This window comes from Notolepis coatsorum (assembly GCF_963971535.1).
Source record: "Notolepis coatsorum genome assembly, chromosome: 3".
Lineage (NCBI taxonomy): Eukaryota > Metazoa > Chordata > Actinopteri > Aulopiformes > Paralepididae > Notolepis > Notolepis coatsorum.
Genome location: NC_140167.1, coordinates 50,173,270 through 50,196,083, shown reverse-complemented (window position 1 = coordinate 50,196,083; position 22,814 = coordinate 50,173,270). Strand labels below are relative to the sequence as shown.

Here is a 22,814-nt window from a genome sequence, read left to right as displayed (position 1 = left end):
TGATTGAGTTGTCAGCGGGGAACCTGACTAAGACTTGTTCCATCAATAAGATGGATCAGCGGACAAGATGTAGTGAGGGATAGCCTGATGAAACACCTTATTATCTTTCTTTTCCTTATCTCTCTCTCTCTCTCTCTCGTTCACCTTATTTACGTGCACACCTGTTGCTCTTCCTCTCCCCTCGCCTCCCATCGCTCTCTCGTTTGCTCCTCTACACACTCTCTCGCCCCCCTAACTCGCACACCTGTTGCTCTTCCTCTCCCCTCGCCTCCCATCGCTCTCTCGTTTGCTCCTCTACACACTCTCTAGCCCCCCTAACTCGCACACCTGTTGCTCTTCCTCTCCCCTCGCCTCCCATCGCTCTCTCGTTTGCTCCTCTACACACTCTCTCGCCCCCCTAACTCGCACACCTGTTGCTCTTCCTCTCCCCTCGCCTCCCATCGCTCTCTCGTTTGCTCCTCTACACACTCTCTAGCCCCCCTCAACGACTACCGCCCTGTAGCCCTCACCTCCATAGCCATGAAGTGCTTTGAGAAGCTAGTGAAGGGCTACATCTGTTCCTCCCTCCCCATCAACCTGGACCCTCTGCAATTTGCATATCGCCCCAACAGGTCCACGGAGGACGCCATAGCCCATGTGCTGCACACAGCAGCATCACATCTGGACAAGAGGCAGGGGAACTATGTGAGAATGCTGTTCATCGACTACAGCTCAGCATTCAATACCATAGTCCCCTCCAAACTCATAGCCAAGCTCAGGGACCTGGGCTTGAACTATGACCTGTGCCAGTGGGTCCTGGACTTCCTGACGGGCAGACCCCAGGTGGTAAGAGCCGGCAACTGCACCTCCTCATCCATCACGCTCAACATAGGGGCCCCCCAGGGCTGTGTTCTGAGCCCCCTCCTCTACTCCCTGTACACACATGACTGCGTAGCACAGCGGAACAACAACACCATCATCAAATTTGCTGATGACACAGTAGTGGTGGGCCTGATCTCTGCCAACGACGAAAGGGCCTACCTGGAAGAGGTAGAGAACCTGTCACAGTGGTGTCAGGAGAACTGCCTCTCCCTGAACGTCAGCAAAACAAAAGAGATGATTGTGGACTTCAGGAGGTCGGGGGTCAAGGACTACAGCCCCCTCAGCATCGACGGGGCACCAGTTGAGAGAGTGAACAGTTTCAAGTACCTCGGAGCCCACATATCCGAGGACTTGACATGGACCACACACATTGACAGTGTTGTGAAGAAGGCACGACAACGCCTCTACTTCCTCAGGCGCCTAAGGAAGTTCCAAGTCAGTCAGAAGATCCTTAGGAACTTCTACTCATGTACAATAGAGAGCATCCTGACCGGCAACATCACCTCCTGGTTTGGGAATAGCACTGCAAAAGACCGTAGCAGACTACAAAGAGTGACACGTTCAGCCGAACGCACAATTAGAGGGGGGCTTCCCACCCTCCAGAACATTTACAACAAGCGGTGCAAGGGGAAGGCTAAGAGAATTATTAAGGACTCGAGCCACCCGAACAACTGCCTCTTTGAACTGCTGCCGTCAGGCAAGCGATACCGGAGTCTTATGGCGAGCACAGAAAGACTCAGAAGGAGCTTCTATCCCCAGGCCATCAGGCTGCTAAACGAACAATAATCGCTAAACGAACAATAATCACTATGCAACAACCATCAAATGCACACAGCACACACACCCACACGCACACACTCACTCAAACAAACAACACACTGCAGCACCCACTCTCCACACTTTAGATCACACAAACACACTTACACTTTATATTTATTGATAAAGGATTTGCACTACAACTCGTACACCTACTGTGAATTGTACCTAAACTGCACCTCGTCCATTTATGCCTTGCACTATATAGTATTGTATATTAGTACACTGCACAGTATTGTATATTGTATGGTAACTACGTCTACGAACATTGTACATATGTCTAAACTGAACACTGTGACCTCTTTTTTTACTTCTAATTTTTACTATTTTTACTATGTTTTTATTTCATACTTATCTTGTCATGCACAGTCTCTGGAGCGCAACAGTAAGAAGCATTTTGTACAAAAGTATTCTGTACTTCTGTATGACAACTATTAAAGAAACTTGAACTTGAACTTGAACCCTAACTCGCACACCTGTTGCTCTTCCTCTCCCCTCGCCTCCCATCGCTCTCTCGTTTGCTCCTCTACACACTCTCTCGCCCCCCTAACTCGCACACCTGTTGCTCTTCCTCTCCCCTCGCCCCCCTAATTCGCCCCCTGTGGTTTCCTCTTCCTCTGTACCAGTTGGCATTGTCCTTTTTGTACCGCACCCCACCCCCCACCCCTTTGATCTCCACCTCTCAGTTTCTCACCACCCAACCTCCACCTCCTCCGCCCCTGTCTAGTTAGAGGGTCCAACTGACCCCCCCCCCCCCCACACCTGACCCCCATCCTCATCTGCCCGCCTCTTATCATAGGGATGCACCGATCCGACCTTTTCAGTCCCGATACCGATACCTGGCTTTATGTATCGGCCGATACAGAGTACCGATCCGATACCATTATCTGAAATGAAAAAAAGAACGAAAAAAAATCGAACCCTAACTAACCTTACTGTCATGCACTTGTCATAATATACTAACCTACACTGTAGCACTCAACACTTTGATGAACATTGTTACTCAGCTGATAGAGTTGTGCCCTTCCTGATGACTTGTCGAGTTGTCGTACAGAACTTGTAAGTCGCTTTGGATAAAAGAGTCAGCTAAATGACTAAATGTAAATACCCATTGTTCAATTAATAAACTGTATGCCTCACTGTGTGGAAGAGACTGGGATCATTATTTTGTGCAAGGCAACATCAGGCTTGACTTAAAACATAACTTTTCTAACTTAGTGAAACTAAATGTAACAAATTAACACATACTATATGTTGTGAAGGGCCAGATTAAACCGAATATATATATTTATTTATATATATATATTTAATTGTATTTGTATATTCTCTAATATTCCCTGATATCCCTTGTATATTCCTTGTACAATATGCATTGAATATCCATTCTAGCCTACTGAACATCCCATAATAGTCTCCATTCTACTATTGGTCGAGACCTTGGTGCCAGGCTGCCATACCCCTCAGACCCAGTTCAAACGTACCGCTCGACATGTACGAACAAGTCCTAGTTCCGCGTAGGAATTTGGCTACCGCACCACTAATGGGACTATTTGTTCATAGTGCGTATATATACTGCGCTACTAAAGTAGGACTTTCTTTTCAGTCCAGTTTCTTACCCTCCAATAGAGTCACAGACGTAAAGCCTCCCCGCGATGCCACGTGTGGGAGTAAGGCCAAGTTCGGCCTACCATCGGTATTGAGACATCGTGTATATTAATATTTGAATAGTCATATTTGGCACTATATCGTCGAGTTGGATGTAGTCTATTAAGCTAATAATAGTCTGTTAATATATAGTGCTTTGTGCGGTGAGAATACTACCGTAGTCAGTACCCCATCGTTTCGGGCAGAGAACTGGCTGCTTACCCAGGGTGGTTGACCCTATGTGAAGCTGCACCCGAGGAGCCCAGAGCCGACGAGCGAGTGGACCTGTATACCGGATTATTCTACCGACGACAGCCCGCCTTCCCAGGCACGGATTATGCTTTGGATACTTTGATTATTCTATGGATAAAGACCCCCGACACTACCGTGTGTTGGAACCCCCCCCCCCTGGAGAGGACGCAAGGTGAGGAGACGCTCTGCAAGACGAGGTCTCTCCACATCTCTCCCCCGTGGACCGGAGAGAGCCGGCCCACAAAGAGTCCACCTGCTTTCATCTGTGGTCCAAGGATCGCCGGCGCATTGAACGGCACTACAGTGGGTTCACCTGGGATACCCTTGGCCGGACGAGGCAGCTGGATTCTACCCCCCCCCCCCTCCTACTCCTGTCGGCTTACAAGCGACCGGATTAACCCCCTCTAGTGTATCCAGCCTATAATCATTAAAGTATCATTGCTGTTATTCCTTAACTATTCCAGGTCGTATATTTACCACCTGCGCCTTCAGAGATTGGACATTATCTATTGATATACCGACGAATACTCCTTGCCATAAAAGTGCATACTATTTCAATTCATAAATGTAATTAAGTGATTAAGTGCTTATTCTACACACCATCGCTGTGTAGGAAATAAAGACCTGTTTCTAATTCATACATTTGTGTTGGATCCGTTTCATCTACGTGAGAGTGTTCATGATAATATATTTATGCCGTGTACTGGGTGGCCGAATATTAAGTACAAAGGTAGTGGTAGTAAGTATCATATCTAGTAATACAGTCAGGGAATTGTACCCCTCAGTTACACTATATATAAATGTACTGAATTGTTATTTCTTATTTTATATCTTATTATATTATATAAAATTATATATATATTTTTTTAATTCCGATATATATATATTTTACCAATACCCGATCCAGCTATCGGGGCCGATATCCGATATCAATATCGGATCGGTGCATTCCTACTTATCACCCCCGACCTCCAGCCTCTTAAACCCCCCGTAACCCCCGCAGCCTCCTTGTGCCTCCGCCGGCCGGCCTCCTATACAAGCCTCCGGCTCAAAACAAATGCTGCACAAGAGCTCCAAGGCCTGGAGCAACGGCTCGGAGGCCTACAGCAGCGACCCCGAGGAGCAGGAGCAGGAGCAGGAGGAGGAGGAGGACGGGGAGGAGGAGGAGGACATGGTGTTCGGGGAGAATGATGAGGAGGCCATGGCGGAGGAGATGATGGACCTGAGTGACCTCCCCACGGCGCTGTTCGCCTGCAGCGTTCATGAGGCCGTGTTCGAAGAGGACCGATACCGGGTGAGAGGGAATGACCTCACTTCCTGTTTTGAAGTGTGTGTGTGTGTGTGTGGGGGGGGGGGGCTCAGTGTGGTGTTGTGTTAGTATTCTGTTGATGGGAGCTGGACATAATATAGTGACCCCACCTCCCTTTGTACTTCAAGGGTAAATGAGGTGTAGGTAAAAGTATACCCTCGACTATGCTACCTGTGTGTGTGTGTGTCACTGTGTGTTGACTGAGTGTGTGTGTGTGTGTGTGTGTGTGTGTGTGTGTGTGTGTGTGTGTGTGTGTGTGTGTGTGTGTGTGTGTGTGTGTGTGTGTCACTGTGTCATCATGATGTCATCAACGCCGTGCCCTTGTCTGTCCAAGTCCATTCTCACACTGTGTTGTCAATTTATCAGCTGGAAATAAATACACACACTTACACCTTCTGGTCTGAGGTTTATTGGTGACTATGATGTCAGCAAACACCCCATGCTGGGCACCCGGATCCAGATATTTAAGCTCATGCACGCTTCTAGACTATTTACTTCTAAACAGCCCACATACATACATACATACATACATACATACATACATACATACATACATACATACATACATACATACATACATACATACATACATACATACATACATACATACATACATACATACATACATACATACATACATACATACATACATACATACATGCATGTAGGCAAGCACACATGCACGCACACACACACCCACACACGCACACAAATCACTACAGTAAAGCTGATCAGTAGTGTCCTGCCTCTGTCCGAGCCTCTTTAAGATGCCAAGTACTCCTCACAGTTGTATCTGTCTCCCCAGAGCAGGAAGACTTGGATCACTTAGAGCCTGTTTGCCAGAGGAGGAACAAAGAAAATACTTTAAATTTTCTGCCCCTCTAATCCAATCATGCCTTTCCTCCAGTTGGCATACACCTCTCTCTCTCTCTCTCTTTTCTCTCCTTTTCTCCCTCTCTCTATTTCTTTTCTCTCTTTTTCTTTCTCCCTCTCTTTTATCTCTCCTTTTCTTCCTCTCTCTCCCTCCCTCTCTTCATTTTATCGCTTTTTCTCTCTCTCCCTCCCTCTCAGCGGGTTTCTCTCTTCTTTTTTTTGTTTTTTCGTTTACAGCATCAGTACACATAGCAATCAAACAACATCAAGTCAGAAAATGCCACAAACTGCCCCCCCCCCCCCCCCGAACCTCCCCCTCAGACCCAGACTAGGACCGCAACAAATTCCATACACACCTTGAATACCTAAAAAGAACAAATAATCACTTTTACATTTTCATTCATTGCTGCCCTCTCTCTTCACATGATACTGGTTGTCACAGTCTACACTTCCTTTCCTCTATCTATTTTGAACCTATACATATGCTAAGCCGAGAGGCTAAAATTGGCATATCTGAAACCATTTAAATGAATCACGCCTGCTTTGTGAGTTTTATTTTTGTACGCTCGTTGCCCCCCCCCCCTCAATTCATTAGGATTCACGCTCAGGCTTTTAAGTGGAAATGCCACCCACTCACCCCTCAGTCAGAGAACGTCAGTAGATTGTTCCCGGTATGGTTCAATTAAATGAACCTATTCCAAAAATAGACCTTTTGACATTTATTTAAACTTTCAAAAATAAAGGGCATGCACAAGAATTGAGAGAAAGAAAAAAGAAACAAAACGTCACCACAATAAAGCCCCCCCCCAGAGAGAGAGAGAGAGAGAGAGAGAGACATGCATACATACATACATACATACATACATACATACATACATACATACATACATACATACATACATACATACATACATACATACATACATACATACATACATACATACATACATACATACATACATACATACATACATACATACATATACATACATACATACATACATACATACATACATACATACATACATACATACATACATACATACATACATACATACATACATACATACATACATACATACATACATACATACACATACATACATACATACATACATACATACATACATACATACATACATACATACATACATACATACATACATACATACATACATACATACATACATACATACATACATACATACATACATACATACATACATACATACATACATAGACCTACCTGGTCATTCTTCACAGAGCCCATTGCATGATGGAGCAGCCACTCTTTCTCTCTCATGTTGTTCAGATTTTGTAGCAGTGGTTGACGGTAGATAGGAAACCAGATATTCATTTTCAATGAGAAAGGACAGTCAAATCTGACAGTATGGATCTTTTCGCAGACGGCAGAAGCATGCCTGCGGTAAAAGCTGAAATATCTAAACTTTTCCCCATCCTCCACCGTGAACTTCTAAATGGGTCATGGAGCCAGACACAATTTCAGCTCTTATTTTTACTCGAACAATGAATTTAGACCCTCTCATGGCACACAGTTTGTAGAACGTTTTTTTTTTTTTTTTTTGGTCTTTTTCCCCCTCCTTTTTCCTCAGATTTTTCTCCCATCCCAATGTTAGTCGTTATGCCAATTCCCAATCCCCTTCCTGGTCGCTGCGCACTTACCCCCCACAGTCGGTCTGGGAGAGTGGAGGCTATCACGTGCTTCCTCCGACACACGTCTAGCCAATCAACCGCTTCTTTTCACCTGGCAGCGCGGACTCTCACTGAGAGCGTGTAACGTGTGGAAGGATCACACTACCGCCCTTAGATCCTATCCGCGCTTAGCAGGCACCCCGACCGAACTGTAAGAGTCGCTGTTTACAACGACCCGGACCCACCCCGCCAGCTTCTCCCACCCTCTAATACTGCCAATTGTATTAGTGTGAACGGCCAGCCAAGCTGGTGACAACCCCGGAGCTGTGAGCTGGATTCGAACAGGCGAATCCAGCGTCTCCGGGGTTGGTGACGAACGCAATCTCCGTTACGCCACCTGACCGCCCTTGTAGAAAGGGTTTTAATATGATTTAATATGGTCCCATTATGATTGACGATTGCAAATGCCCTATCTCTGATTTTGAGAAACACAGTGCGGCCTATTTAAAACTGTACAGCCAAGGCAGAATGTGCCATCCTCCTCTGATACCACTGAGGATGTGCTTTTTAAAACACTATTATCTGAACGCTCTATTAGTAATGCTTCTGTGGCTATAGGCTAGATATCTCCCAACTCCTTAACAACTACAATGAAAGGAATTGATACAAAAACCTCATATACAGTAAAAACCAACAGAACATTTTGAGCCAACAGGAATCTGTATGACTAGGTCTATCTGTATGACTAGGTCTATCTGCATTACTAGGTCTATCTGTATGACTAGGTCTATCTGTATCACTAGGTCTATCTGCATTACTAGGTCTATCTGTATGACTAGGTCTATCTGTATCACTAGGTCTATCTGCATTACTAGGTCTATCTGTATGACTAGGTATATCTATATCACTAGGTCTATCTGTATTACTAGGTATATCTGTATCACTAGCTCTATCTATATTACTAGGCAGGGCCGCCTCAGGGGGTGTGCGAGCAGTGCGGTCGCACAGGGCCTCGCGGGAAGGGGGGCCTCGCAAAAAAAAAAATATAATTTTTATTTTTATTTTTTGCGAGGCCCCCCTTCCCGCGAGGCCCTTTTTCATCACAGACCTAAAATCTAGTTTTGCTTATATGCTTATATATTTCACATTAGACACGTTTGTAGAATGTGTCTGACTTGTTCCTGGGTCTGCAGATATACTCACTATTGGAGCTCAGCCTCTGGGGTTCTGCAGCAGACATACTATTGGTTTCAACGAAGGGAGTGGTTTTACTTACATCATGTGTAGTACACTACGCCGGCGTGAGTCAGCTGCGTTTGACTATTATGCTTAGTTATGCCAGCCAAGACGAAGAAAGAGGTCGGTCATTATCAGTCGGTCGGTCACCAAGGAACGTTGACGAAAGGCGGGACAAATGGCCGGAGCCTTGTCATGATGCAGTCGGGATATAGCCATGATGATGATGTCGGCTAGTAGCTAGCTTAGCTAAAGGCTATCTAGCGTTAGCTAACCTAGAGACATGCAGCCAAGATGAAGAGGATGGTCGTTTGGCAGATGAACTTCGTCAACTCCACGCGGTTGTCTCCATCCTCTTGGACGTTTGGTGAGTTTTTAACCTATTCTATTAACTCTATTCTATTCCCGCCGTGGACATCGCTCTCTCTCTCTCTCTCTCTCTGGAGCTAAACTGGCCGACTAGCTATTGTAGTACTACTAGTAGCTAACGGTGTGTGCCTGGTGTCAGCACCTGGCTGTATGTAGCCGCATAGCTTGCTTCTGCGTTAGCTAATGGTTAGCGATAGCCTGGTTGAGCTAACTGTTAGCCAGTTAGCTGTTTAGCTTCGACGTTAACTGCCGGCTGCGCTCGGCTGGGAACGTTCGTTTGATGCTATCAGTTAGCCTTGAGTTAGCTGTTAGCTTGTGCTACGACCATTGACATTAGCCGTGAGAATAGCAGGGGGTTCTGGCACTCTGACTACGACATCATCTTTGACAGAAGATGTAGTCGGGCCTGCACCATGACAAGGCTCTGGCCATAGCTTATTTGTCCCGACAGCGAGAGGCCTTTCGTCAACGTGGAGACCTGTGTTGCGGCCTTTCGCCCTGCGTTCCTTGGTGCAGGTAAGATTAATGAAAATGTCATGACATTACCCCACTCTTCCTTCCTTCCCCTCCCGAATGTTTTGTTAATAACGATGTTTTTTTCCAGGCAAAACATATGCTACTTCACAACATTTGGAGATACGACATGTGCTGTGTGTGAATGTCTTGGTCGTTTGTGTAGCTTGGGTAGCGTTGGGCCGTTGGCCAAAGCTGTGTGTGGCCTGGTGTCACAGTACCTGGCTAGCCTATTTAGCTGATGTCGGCCATTGGCTCCTTGCTGCTTTGGTTTCTCTGGTATAGACCCTCTTCTCTTTGGATTTAAGTGTTGATCTTTGTCCTTTTGGATCTCTCATACATGCTCTCTCTCTAACACACACACACACATGCTCTCTCTCTCTCTCTCTCTCTCATACATGCTCTCTCTCTAACACACATGCTCTCTCTCTCTCTCTCTCTCTCTCTCTTTCTAACACACACAGTCTGCCTATGGCGGCCTTTCTCGATGGCTAGGCTGTGCTCGCTGAGTCTGTACATAGTCAAGGATCTTCAGTCACAGTGCTCAGGTATTCTGCCACTGTGTACTCTCTGTTTAGGGCCAAATAGCATTTCAATTTCTTTCCAATGTGTCTCTCTCTCTCTCTCTCTCTCTCTTGAATTTAAGTGTTGATCTTTGTCCTTTTGGATCTCTCATACATGCTCTCTCTCTAACACACACACACATGACAAACACACATGTTCTCTCTCTCTCTCTCTCTCTTTCTAACACACACAGTCTGCCTATGGCGGCCTTTCTCGATGGCTAGGCTGTGCTCGCTGAGTCTGTACATAGTCAAGGATCTTCAGTCACAGTGCTCAGGTATTCTGCCACTGTGTACTCTCTGTTTAGGGCCAAATAGCATTTCAATTTCTTTCCAATGTCTCTCTCTCTCTCTCTCTCTCTCTCTGTACACTGTATATTGACTGTAGAACGGGAGCTCTCTCTCGCTCTCTCTTTTGCTATATGTTGACTGTATCATGCCCCGCCTCGGGCAGCGCTATTATTTAAGAATATGTTGACTCGCGTTAAATCTCGCACAGGGCCTCGCATTTCTCCCAGGCGGCCCTGTTACTAGGTCTATCTGTATCACTAGGTCTATCTGTATTACTAGGTCTATCTATCACTAGGTCTATCTGTATTATAGGTATATCTGTATCACTAGGTCTATCTGTATTGCTGCTGTATGCCTGTATTACTATGCCTATTTGTAATAGTAGGTACTGTATATCTGTATTACTAGGCCTATCTGTAATAGTAGGTATAAGATAAGATAATCCTTTATTGATCCCCTAGGGGAAATTCGGGTGTAAAAGCAGCAGGGGGGGGGGGGTACAAGGTGGGGGATGCATAGCTTCACAGTATCAATACAATATAGTAATATAAAATATAATAATAAAGTCATATAAAAAGTAATATAAAATAGTAATATAAAAGTACAAACACAAAATAGTCCAGTGGTGAGAGTCCATTGTGGACTCCATTCTGGTATGAGTCTCTAGTGCAAAGAATCAAGACAGTCTGTGATGTGAGTCTCCAGTTCTCAAGTTGTGACAACGACAGCTCTGGCAGCAGAACCGGCCGCTCCGGCCACCATAGCCCTTTATTGTAGAGCCTGATGGCTGCCGGTATAAAGGACTGGCCCAGGCGGTTTGTGGTATATCTGTATTACTACTGTAGACCTGCCTGTTGTACTAGGTATATCTGTAATAGTAGGTCTATCTGTATTACTAGGCATATCTGTATTAGTATATCTATCTGTGTTAGTAGATATATCTGTATTAGTAGGCCTATCTGCATTAGTATATTTGGATATGTGAAGGATGGGAGATACTTCTGCCACAGGAGGAGTAGAGTCAATTAGGTAGCTGATTAGTACTGATAGAATACACCTGCGCAGCATTAGTTCACACACATCTCACATGCACACTCCCGACACACACACTAGCTGATTAGTACTGATATAATACACCTGCGCATAATTAGTTGACACACATCTCACGTGCACACACCCCAGACACACACACTACAAAGTCACTTGGTTAGTCAGGAGTAAGTTGAGCGGAGTAGGAGTTGTGTTATTGAGAGAGAGAGATTGAGCATTCAGAGTTGTGACGGTGAGAGGTAGTGAGAGGTGAATTAAAGCGACTAGGTGTTCTTTGTGTACTGGACCCTGGACTGGCTGAGATTCCCCCTTGTGTACTGACCCTGGACCGGACGACTAGCCTGAGTATTGAACAATCCCTTTTTCTGTCGGCGAGCCTGTTTTGTGTTTTTGACCATCGGACTGTCTATGACCCTTCTCTTGCTTATCAAACTGGATTTTTGCCTTAATTCAATAAATATTCTTATTGATTGATATTGCTCTTGTGTGGACCTTTTGAATTTGTTTGTATTTGAACCGTGGCGAGTCTGGTCCCCACCAGATTCGTCACAATATGTATTAGTAGATATATCTGTATTAGTAGGCCTATCTGTATTAGTAGATATGTATTAGTAGATATATCTGTATTAGTAGGCCTATCTGTATTAGTAGATATATATGTATTAGTAGATATATCTGTATTAGTAGGCCTATCTGTATTAGTAGATATATCTGTATTAGTAGGCCTATCTGTATTAGTACATGTATCTTTATTAGTATTAGATTTCCACCAGCTCGATTCCAGCTGAAAAACAGAGCTGTTTTCTTTTTACAAATGATGGTGGAACAGCAGCACAGCAGCAACCATGTACACAGTAGGACTTGTACAGTGGTTACTGTACATGTGTATATTACTGTATAGCCCACCTCTGTCTAATGTGTTTGATATTGTGGGTAATATTTATTGGGTGATGTGATAATATGCCCCCAGAGAGAGAGAGGAGAGTAGAGCTTTTAAACATATCAGACTAGAAATAGCATGACAGAGGATGTGAGAAAGAGCTGTGAAGTGTATGGTGTGTGTGCGTTTGTGCACATGTGTGTCAAGTGTGTGTACGCGTGCATAGGTGTGCAACTGTGCATGCGGCTTGAGTGTGTCACTGTGTTTGCGTGTGTCAGACCATGGTCTATTTTTGCGTGTGGGGGATGAACATGAGGGAGAGAAAGGGTGCTTAGGCTGAACTGAAGGTCACACAGGATGCAGCGCAGAGTGAGCGTGTGCCTCTAGCCGCTCCTGTTATACTGCTTGCGTGGATATTATTATACGACACTGACCAGAGTTGGCTCCACCACCTGTTCTGAACAAGTTGTCTCTGTTTTTCCCTTCATTTATCAAAGAGGAGAGAGAGTGATAACGACGTGCGGATGAAAAGAGAGGGAGCTGTTTGTGTAAATGGAGTTATTTTGGCGCTGTGTTTCTCCTATTCACTTTAGATAAGATGACAATGGGTCTCATTCCCGAATATTTTCCAAAGAGATTTCTTGGAAGACTTATCTTGGAACCGACTGAGACAGAATCTACGACAAGTTCACTCTGAGTCCCCAACGCGTGGGGAAGATGTCTTAAGTGGCTCAAACGATCTGAGCTGAGATGCCGCGATGAGAAATGACACACCTGTCCAGCTCATTAGAATGCAACTGACGATGCAGCTGTGTGAAAATGGTGGCCAATATGCGGAAGTGCTTTGCGACCGATCAAAATTAGATTAGATTAATGTATTGTCATCATATATAGTACAGCTCGTGGTGCACCTGCCACAGCGCGCGCATACACACACACACGCACATGCACAGTACTGTATAGCCTACGCGCGTAATGAATGAACGCAGTATAGGCTTATATTATTCTAATGACTTGTTTTATTAGGAGAGCAGCAAAGATACTGCGCTGCCCGCCCCGTAGACCGTAGTACAGTCCACCATGCAGTCCGCTCATGGTACGCCCGACTCTGGCGGCTTTAATATGTGTACTGTACTTACTGTACGTAGGGCAGAACATATAGTATCTACTAAATCCTAATGTTGTGTATGTAATGTAAAATCATGTTGGCTATAACCTGCATTCTTTCAAATGTATAATTAATCAATAAAACAGACATGTAACAAATAAGAAATACAAATTTCACAGAAGGCATTAAATAATAATTATTTTCAATAATTTCACAATAATTGCATAATTGTGTTTGAATATCTGAGTCATTAAAGTAATTATACATTTGTCCAAAATAGCTGGTTCAGATATGGTTAATCCAGCTGCCCTGTGATCAGATGAATCCATATTATTTATTTTTCCGACATCCGCGTAATTTCTTATCGTACAAATATTGTCATATTTATTTTAATTATGATTAAGTAATTAATTCCAATGAGGCCTGTAGGGTTGACATGAAGGAATCACTATGATTCCTCCCAAATAAAGCCATTAAGAACATGGAGAACACATGTCTGTCAAGTTAATAACATTTTCAATCAGTCAATCAATCATAAGTGTGCTCCTCAGCACTCTTAAATTCTGCTCTCAGCCACGGCCAAATCCGATCTCAGGGAAATTTGGGGAATCTCGCTACCAGCCCTAATATGCAGGGCTGTACAGTGCGACGAGGTTATTGCAAATTGCTCTTAAATATAGCCCGTGCTAATTGAAAATAATATTTGGGGGCACGCTTGCAACGAGTACTGATTCAATCCTTTCATTCGCATTTCACTCCTAAATTAAGCGCAAAATGCTTTCCTCTCCCTCTCGCCTCTCCTCTCGCAGAAAAAAGTCAGTCACACACACACTCGTCCAAATTACATCATCTACACGCACATACATACAGGCACGCAAGCGCACACACCTAGCCAGTGGCTTGGTGTGGCGAAAACGAAAGCGAGGACTCTGTAGAATTAATTCCAAAAAAGGGTTCTACATCAGTGATATGGACCTGGTTCGCCCAATCGCGAACACCAGGGGCGGATTTAGGATTGTAGGAGATCCGGGGCTTAGCCCAGATCGGTGCCCGCGTCAGCGGCCACGGATTTTTTTAACTTTGACACCACAACCTTTAACTTACACCACCACCTTAAAGCAGACAAAGGGCACTAGAGAACACTTAAATTCACACCCTTTAATTAATGAAGCAAACTATAATAATTTATAATAATAATAATAATAATAATAATAATAATAATAATAATAATATAATAATAATAATAATAATAATAATAATAATAATAATAATAATAATAATAATAATAATAATAATAATAATAATAATAATAATAATAATAATAATAATAATAATAATAATAATAATAATAATAATAATACACTGTGTTTGTATAGCACCTTTCATACAAGAATTGCAGCTCAAAGTGCTTCATAGCAGTACAAAAAGACAGGCATAAAATGAGCACAACATTGGCAGATCAAGAGCAATGCATAAAGTGCAGACATAAAGCATAAAATAGATAGCAGTAAAATAGACAAAGTCAAGGTAAGACATAGAACATTAAATCACATCGTTTTTCATATTAGGATCTAAGATCTAGGGTTAACTCGCCGAACGTTGAGCGCCAGGACCCCCGAAAACCAGAGTATAGTCGGGTTTTCATCGTTTCTTTTATTCGATATTTCCATTTATAAAGACATGCCGGCAGCCTGTGTTATCACTGGGGATGGGTCTGAGATCTCAAAAGCTATGTTTCTAAGGTGGAAGAATTATGTTTTTGTCAACTTGTTGATTGTGATTTAAAGCTTAGGTCTGAGTCTACCATAACACCAAGACTTAACTCACTCAAATACAGTTAGCAGCTGGATAGACTACAGATGGAAATTAGCTTCTGCTAAATGTGGTGCAAACATATGTTCATGTAACAATGATTAATTGTCAAAAAAAAAAGAAAAAAAAGGATAATTTTTATTATTTTTTTTTAAATAGATTCGGGGCTTTTCAGAAAACATTCAGGGCTTGAGCCCAAGTAGCCACCCCCTAGCCCCGCCCCTGGCGAACACACGTGCGTCAAAGCACCATTCTGTTCAACCTTTGTAAAGTTAAAGTCGGGGCAACGGGAGGAAAGGAAACACCCAAAAGAATATGCCTAAAGTTGCGCGGTAGCCCTACTACCTCAAGTTTTTTAAAACCACAGCCAAAACAGACGACACTAACTACATTTGCATCGCCCGCCGTGTGCGGCTCACTTTATGACAAGAAGAGCAAGCGATGGGGGGAGATCACAGATGTGGTAACGTTCCTCATAGCCATAGGAAAGGACATGGTTCAATTGACAACCGTGGAAAAGACAGCTCAGTCAACGTTGTCAAAGCCTTGGCTTTGAACAAGTGGACTCGACTCCAGTGTTTGGGCACAGGCTTCATTCACCTGGCCATTGGTAAGTGGAATAGTTCATATAAATGTATGCAAAAGCATTCGATTACCAGTTATAAGCTACTAGTTTGTAGATTTACATAAAAAATATCAGTATTTATATCTAATGTAACAATTAAAGAAAATAAATTAGTCGTCATGTGTGTGGCTCATTTATTTTTAAACAGTCAAACGTTTCAGTAAACAATAAACATTACAATTCTGACAATGTGGTTTGACATTTTCATGTTTTGCTAATGAATGCTTAAAAAAAATGTGTATCTACTTTTTCTCCCCCTTTTTTCCGTATTTTTCTCCCATCCCAATTTAGTCGTTATGCCAATTCCCTTCCTGGTCGTTGCGCGCTTTTGCCCCCTACTGTCGGCCTGGGGAGGGAGAAGACTACCACATGTCTTCCTCCGATACATGTGGAGTCAGCCAGCCGCTTCTTTTCACCTGACAGCGAGGACTCTCACCGGGGGAGTGTAACGCGTGGGCGGATCACACTATCTCCCCCAGATCCTTTCCCTGCTGAACAGGCGCCCCGACCGACCAGTTGGAGTCGCTGTTTACAACGACCAGGATACATACCCCACCGGCTTCCCACCCGCTAACACTGCCAATTGTGTTATTAGGGACGACTGACCAAGCCAGAGGTACCACTGACAGCTGGATTAGATCCCAGTGTCTCTGCGGTGGTAGGCGAGCGCTTAGTCCGCTGCGCTACCCAGCCGCCCCTTGAATGCTTTGTTTTGGATTAAGATAAGTACTATGTATGCCCTCTCAGTTATATTGTTACAATATATAATCTAAATATAATATATATATATATATATATATATATATATATATATATATATATATATATATATATATATATATATATATATATATATATAAATAAAAAAACGAAATGCTAAAATGCTAAATGCAATAATATATAATCTAATGATCCAATAATCTAAATCTAATATATAATATAAAAATGCTAAATGCATGGGTCTTTTGTCTTTAATGTTAGCTTGCAAACTCAAATACTGTCTTGGTAAGCCTCATAAAGAATTGTTTGGGGAAAAAAGGAAAAACATTGTGATGATGTGTATATCGCCGAAAGGTCAGAAAATATCGTGATATCATATTTAGGCCATATCGCCCAGCCCTAGACTGTGGTGTGTTTTGCTTTAATAAACCACAGGAAAAGCCACAAGAGAGCGTTGTTTGAGTGTTTTTTTGATAATCCATTCCAGTCATTGCCATCAACAGCAAAGCAGCAGATACTGACTATGAACACTGTTAATACACTGTTATCAATGAAAAAAGAAATGTTTGCAGCTGTGGTAATACTTCAGTTGGTTCATTATAAAAGATACAAACCTGGGCGGCCGGGTAGTGCAGCGGACTGAGCGTCTGTCTACCACCACAGCGACAGTGGGATCGAATCCAGCTGTGGTGCTTCCGGGTTGGCCGACTGTCCATACTAACACAATTGGCGGTGTTAGCGGGTGGGAAACCCGGCGAGGGTGGGTCCTGGTCGTTGTAAACAGCGACTCCTACAGTTCGGTCGGGGCGCCTGCACAGCAAGGGAAGGATCTAAGAGAGGTAGTATGACCTTCCACACGTTACACTCTCCCAGTGAGAGTCCACGCTGCCAGGTGAAAAAAACACATGTATCGGAGGATGCATATAGTCTCCGCCCTCCCGGACCGACGGTAGGGGGTAGAGTGCACAACGACCAGGAAGGGGATTGGGAATTGGCATAACGACTAACATTGGCAAAATAATAATAATAAAAGATAAAAAAAAGATACAAACCTGAAAACAAAAGCACTTAAATGTAGCGGGGGTAAGTATGCCCGCCCTTGTAGGGGTTAATATGGTGTGTTCTTACCTTGGAAGATTGAGACGACGAAAGGAGCTAAGTCCCCGTCCCCAATACAATTGGCCTCACTACCTACGTGTGTAAGTATGTTTGTAACTATCCTGCTCTACTCTACCATTAGTATGAATATAAATAGATATGATGAGGTGGGTTTCAGTGTTTAACTCTGACACAGTGGCAACCTGAAGTGTACAATTATGCTCAACCCTCAACAGCTTTAGCTGAAACATAAGCCCTCCCTCTATGTCATGTATGTCATGTCATGATGAATTGAAAATGGGGGACCCTGATGTAAACAAGACGAAAGTATTTCCCTGGTCTGCATCCCCTTAACAATTGTGTGTATTGAGCTGTAGGCCTACTGTATTGTACCCATTCTGCAATCTGTTAATAAAGTTTTCAATCAATCAATCAATCAATAGGTGAGACGCCCCTACTCCAAGGTAAACCATTACTAAAGAACACCTGAGAAGTTAATTCAGTTTGTCAAAACAAAATTAAATATTTATTTTTCATGAAGAGAAATATTCTCTCTCTCTCTCAGTCCTTCTGCTGGACATCTCTTTCCTTCAAGGACAATTATTTCAAACAAAAACAATATAACAATTCACTTTCACAGCAACAACATCTTTCTTAGTTCTCCTTAATCAATCAATACCAACCTGGATAGTTATTTCTACTTCAAAAATGGACTCAGTGTATAACTCAATATATCCCAATGTTATGGCAGTTCAACTGTAACAGTTGCATATAATTATGGCAGTTCACTTATAACAGTTGCATATAATTATGACGGTTCACTTATAATAGTTGCATATAATTATGACAGTTCACTTATGACAGTTGTAATTATCTCACAACAAAAGCTATTTTTTTTATCCACTTTTTCTCCCATTTTTTTCTACATTTTTCTCCCATCCCAATTTCGTATCATCCAATTCAACCCTCCCCTGTCACGAACGCTGTTTCTTGCCTCCCACAAGCCGGCTGCAATGTGGACTAAGTCATACATAGCACAAGTCCCCTCCGGTACTTGAGGTAACAGCAGTCGCATCTTTTCACCTGCGCAGCTCGATCTCTCAGTGGCGAGGAGTAACGCGTGGGAGGCTCACGCTGCCCCCGACACTTCCTGATTCCACTGCGCAGGCGCACCAACCGACCTGTAGGAGTCGCTGTCCACAACGCCCGATCCCCACCCATCAGTTTCCCACCCCCTAATACGGCCAATGTGTATTAGTACGGACGACCAGCTAAACTGAAAGCAAATGTGGAGCGCTGGGCTCGAACAGGCGAGCCCAGCGTCTCCAGATTTTGCGGCGAGCGCCTTGCCCACTACGCCACGTAGCCGCTCACAACAAAAGCTCTTATAACTTCACAGAGGGAGTATTCACTCTGGATATAAACAGGATATCTGTCACCCACTAAGGGTTAACGCATTACTTCAGTCTTTCACAACTGACATGGGTTTGATACAGTTAACTATCACTTCACACGATAATTCAGTTGGTTACAACTGGAAAAGGGTTTGATACAATTACCACTCCTGTAGACTGCATACGAGATGAGCTGAGTCACTGGAGGATGTCTTCTGATGGCAGGGAAATGTCCTATTTCAAATGTTCTAAATAATGCGTGTAACTGCTTGATCACTGGGCTTGTACGTATGTTCCGATCTGTTTGTGTATGTGTGTTCCAGTATGTTTGTGTGTGCGTGTATTCCAGTCTGTTTGTGTGTGCGTGTATTCCAGTCTGTTTGTGTGTGCGTGTATTCCAGTCTGTTTGTGTGTGCGTGTATTCCAGTCTGTTTGTGTGTGCGTGTATTCCAGTCTGTTTGTGTGTGCGTGTATTCCAGTCTGTTTGTGTGTGCGTGTATTCCAGTCTGTTTGTGTGTGCGTATATTCCAGTATGTTTGTGTATGTGTGTGTTCCAGTCTGTTTGTGTATGTGTGTGTTCCAGTCTGTTTGTGTGTGTGTGTGTATTCCAGTCTGTTTGTGTGTGGGATAGTGTGTGTGTGGGTGTTAGCTGTTAATGGACACCAGCCGGTCTCCCTCAGATCCTGGTTCTGCCTGGACAGCGGCACCACGTCTTCTTCAATCCAGAACGAATGCATAATTCAGTCTGGGCACCATGTGTTCTTCAATTCAGTCTTTGCTGAGGTTGTCTTTCATCTTCTGTACTCGATACGATAGGAACATCAACGAACACGACCGCAATAACGCACTCACTGGTATTTACTGCGCATGGCGTTCGAGGCGCGAAGCTACATTTCACGTTAACACTTCACGTACTGACCGCAGGGCTCGGCGGTAGCTACTAACTTTTAGCTTGTCGTAAATCCGTTCGGGAATGAGACCCAATGTTTCTCTGGGATAATGAGGGTCTGTAGAAACAAGGTCTCTCAGGGGATTTAGATATAAACATTGGGGGAACTTCACCAAGAGAACAATGCTGATTTATTTAGCATATAATCGCACACACATCCCAAAACTCTAAATGGTTTTTGCACACGTTAATTTAGTTTGACAACTTATTGAGAGTAAATTCGTTTGAATATGGCCACCAGTGATTGTCTTTGGGGACACTGAAGCCTTGTGTTGTGTTAATTACAGCTCCTAACACAATTCAATGTCCCCGATGACATCACTGGTGGCCATATTAAAACTAATTTACTCTCAATAACTGTCAAACTAAATTAATGTGTGCAAAGCAGTTCAGAGATTTTGGATGTGTATGTCAGATTATGAGCAAAATAAATCAGCATTGTTTTTTTGTGCCGCTTTAGGAAATGTACTGCAATTTTGTAGTGAGATTTAGACCTGACTGGTTATGATTTAATGGAGTTTGTGATTTGTGAGTTTGTGAGTTATTCTTTTATGGAGCCTATTATTAACGGTGATACATGTATGGCTATAAAATCGATATGGTTATATGGTTCAGCTGGTCAGTTCAGTTCATGCCTAAAAATCACTTATTTGTACAGAAATGCAAGGTTTTAGTTCCTGAACTGTGGACTAATATAAATCTGCCATGTTAGTAAATTTGACACTCACAATGTGCCTAATTTCATTCAAATATTTTGAGGTGAGAGGTCAAGGGACCCATTGTAAATTACCATACTGAATTCAAAGTTTTGTTAAACTCTGGAGAATATATTTCCACCCCTTTCCCGGTCAGCTATGATTGATTGAAACCTTTATTTATTCTCAAAATGAACATTGAGATTTTACCCTCATTTGCAACGTTGTCGAGATTACAAATTCAAACAATTCAAGTACATATAAAAGGAAAAAATTAATTTGTATAAATAGGACAAAACACATGTGGAAAGAGAAAATACGTAAGTAAACAAAAATAAATGTTACATAGGTAGGGAGTACTGATTTTTAGTGCGAGTTGAAGATCATTCCAGGAAGCTGGTGCACCAAAACAAAAGGCCAAGTTCCGACTGAACTTGTTTGAGTGGGTCAGATTTCCATCAATGGCCTTAAAGATAAACAGATACCAATTCCTAGTTTGCCTCTCTGATAGGATGCAATGATGAGTGTTGTAACTATCATCAGTTTTTAAGTATTTTATACTTACTATACTTGTTATACTTATCTATTTGTATCTAGCACAATCTCTGGAGCAAAACAGAAAGAGGCATTTTATATAAAAGTATTCTGTACTTCTGTATGACAACTAATAAAGAAACTTGAAACTTGAACTTGAATCTAAGAGCAGAATGACAGACGGTGTCTAGGGGTAAAAGGGTGGACAGGGCAGCGTTTTTCTCTAAATCACATCACCATAATCCAAAACTGACATAAAGACTGCTTCAACAATCCTCTTTCTGCAAATCATGAGATGGATGTGACTGGTGTGATTCCTCAAAACCTCTGGTTGCAGTCGATACTTCTTATGGTCAGTCTAGCTTTAGAACGGAGTCCACTACAGCCTCTGGAATACAGTAATGCCGGCAGAATCGCCAGTGAGCCAGGAATAATAGGGATGATGCTAAAATCACAAGATGCAATAAACAGATGCACTAAGCTACTTTTGTTGAAAGGTCGACTAATACTGTAGCGGTATTAAAAATGTACAAATGTAGGTCGATTGGAAACATTTTGGAAAGGGGGTAGGCTATTGTTTTAAAATGATCACCCCGTTATGTCAAAAAAATTAAAACTTCAAACCTACATTAGGGGGGGGGGGGGGGGGGTTCTACCCATTTCTTTACATTTGTATTACGGATTGGACCTTTAATCATAACTCGTGTCACAATAACTGGCAACGCTTCTGTCATGTTGTAATGTGACCAGTGTGAAAGGATTTCCCCTGAGCGGACATCGTTTTCCCAGAGATATTTGACACAACGCCAGTGGAACACAAAGGGCGGAATCCAGAAAGAATGGATTGCGTGGTGCTAATATTGCACCCTTAACTGCGCAGGGTTTGCACCTGGTATCTGCTCCGTCTTTGCGAGCTATCCAGTAAGGACCCGAGCTTTCACGGTTTTGAGGATTCTGCTTAGAATTTTGTTTTAGCCAAATATTGCAGAGAAATGTAAACAAAATCGCAATATGGCTTAGTGCAATAGTGAAATATTTCATGAATGTGAAATGTGTGTGAAAACATTCTAAATATGAAGCTTTGAAACATCTATATATTCCAGTTATCACCAAAAATAAGTGAAAGAGTCTGATGAGATTCTTTGATATAGCCGATGTATTAATTAATGTAGCCAACAGATATTGTTCTCATTATGTGCTCCTGTTATCATAAGAAAATTATCTCTTGTTGTTGTTGTTGTTGTTGTTGTGGTGGTGGTGGTGGTGTGTGTGGTTGCCCTGAGGTGATAGTTTGAGTAAAGTATACCTGGAAACCAATGAATCAATCAATAGTCATTATCAATCACTATCCTCTGCTTTGGAGCAGATACACATTGGGTCAATGGTAGTTAAAACGATGACATGGGTTAGTTTCATCTAACTAGGCAAAGTCTACTAGACCTTGTAGATGTGAAATGAATGTTGCTTTTGCTTTAACGCCAAAAACACTATATATTGCATGACCTAAATAGTTAGAGAAGGTTGTCTCTTGTAAATTTACAGAACTGTTTCAATGTATTCATGCTGTCA

At 42.8% G+C, this 22,814-nt stretch overlaps 1 protein-coding gene across 1 annotated transcript in view; it reads left to right on the top strand.

Moving 5' to 3' along the window:
• Positions 1 to 4,630: 4,630 nt before the first annotated feature.
• Positions 4,631 to 22,814, top strand: part of rcan3 (regulator of calcineurin 3) — a gene marked incomplete at its 5' end in the record, with an annotated part of 138,173 nt that continues 119,989 nt past the window's right edge. Inside the window, one exon of the mRNA XM_084310021.1 lies at positions 4,631 to 4,867. Within this exon, the coding sequence (XP_084166147.1) occupies positions 4,631 to 4,867 (237 nt within the window). The remainder of the gene's footprint in view (positions 4,868 to 22,814) is intronic.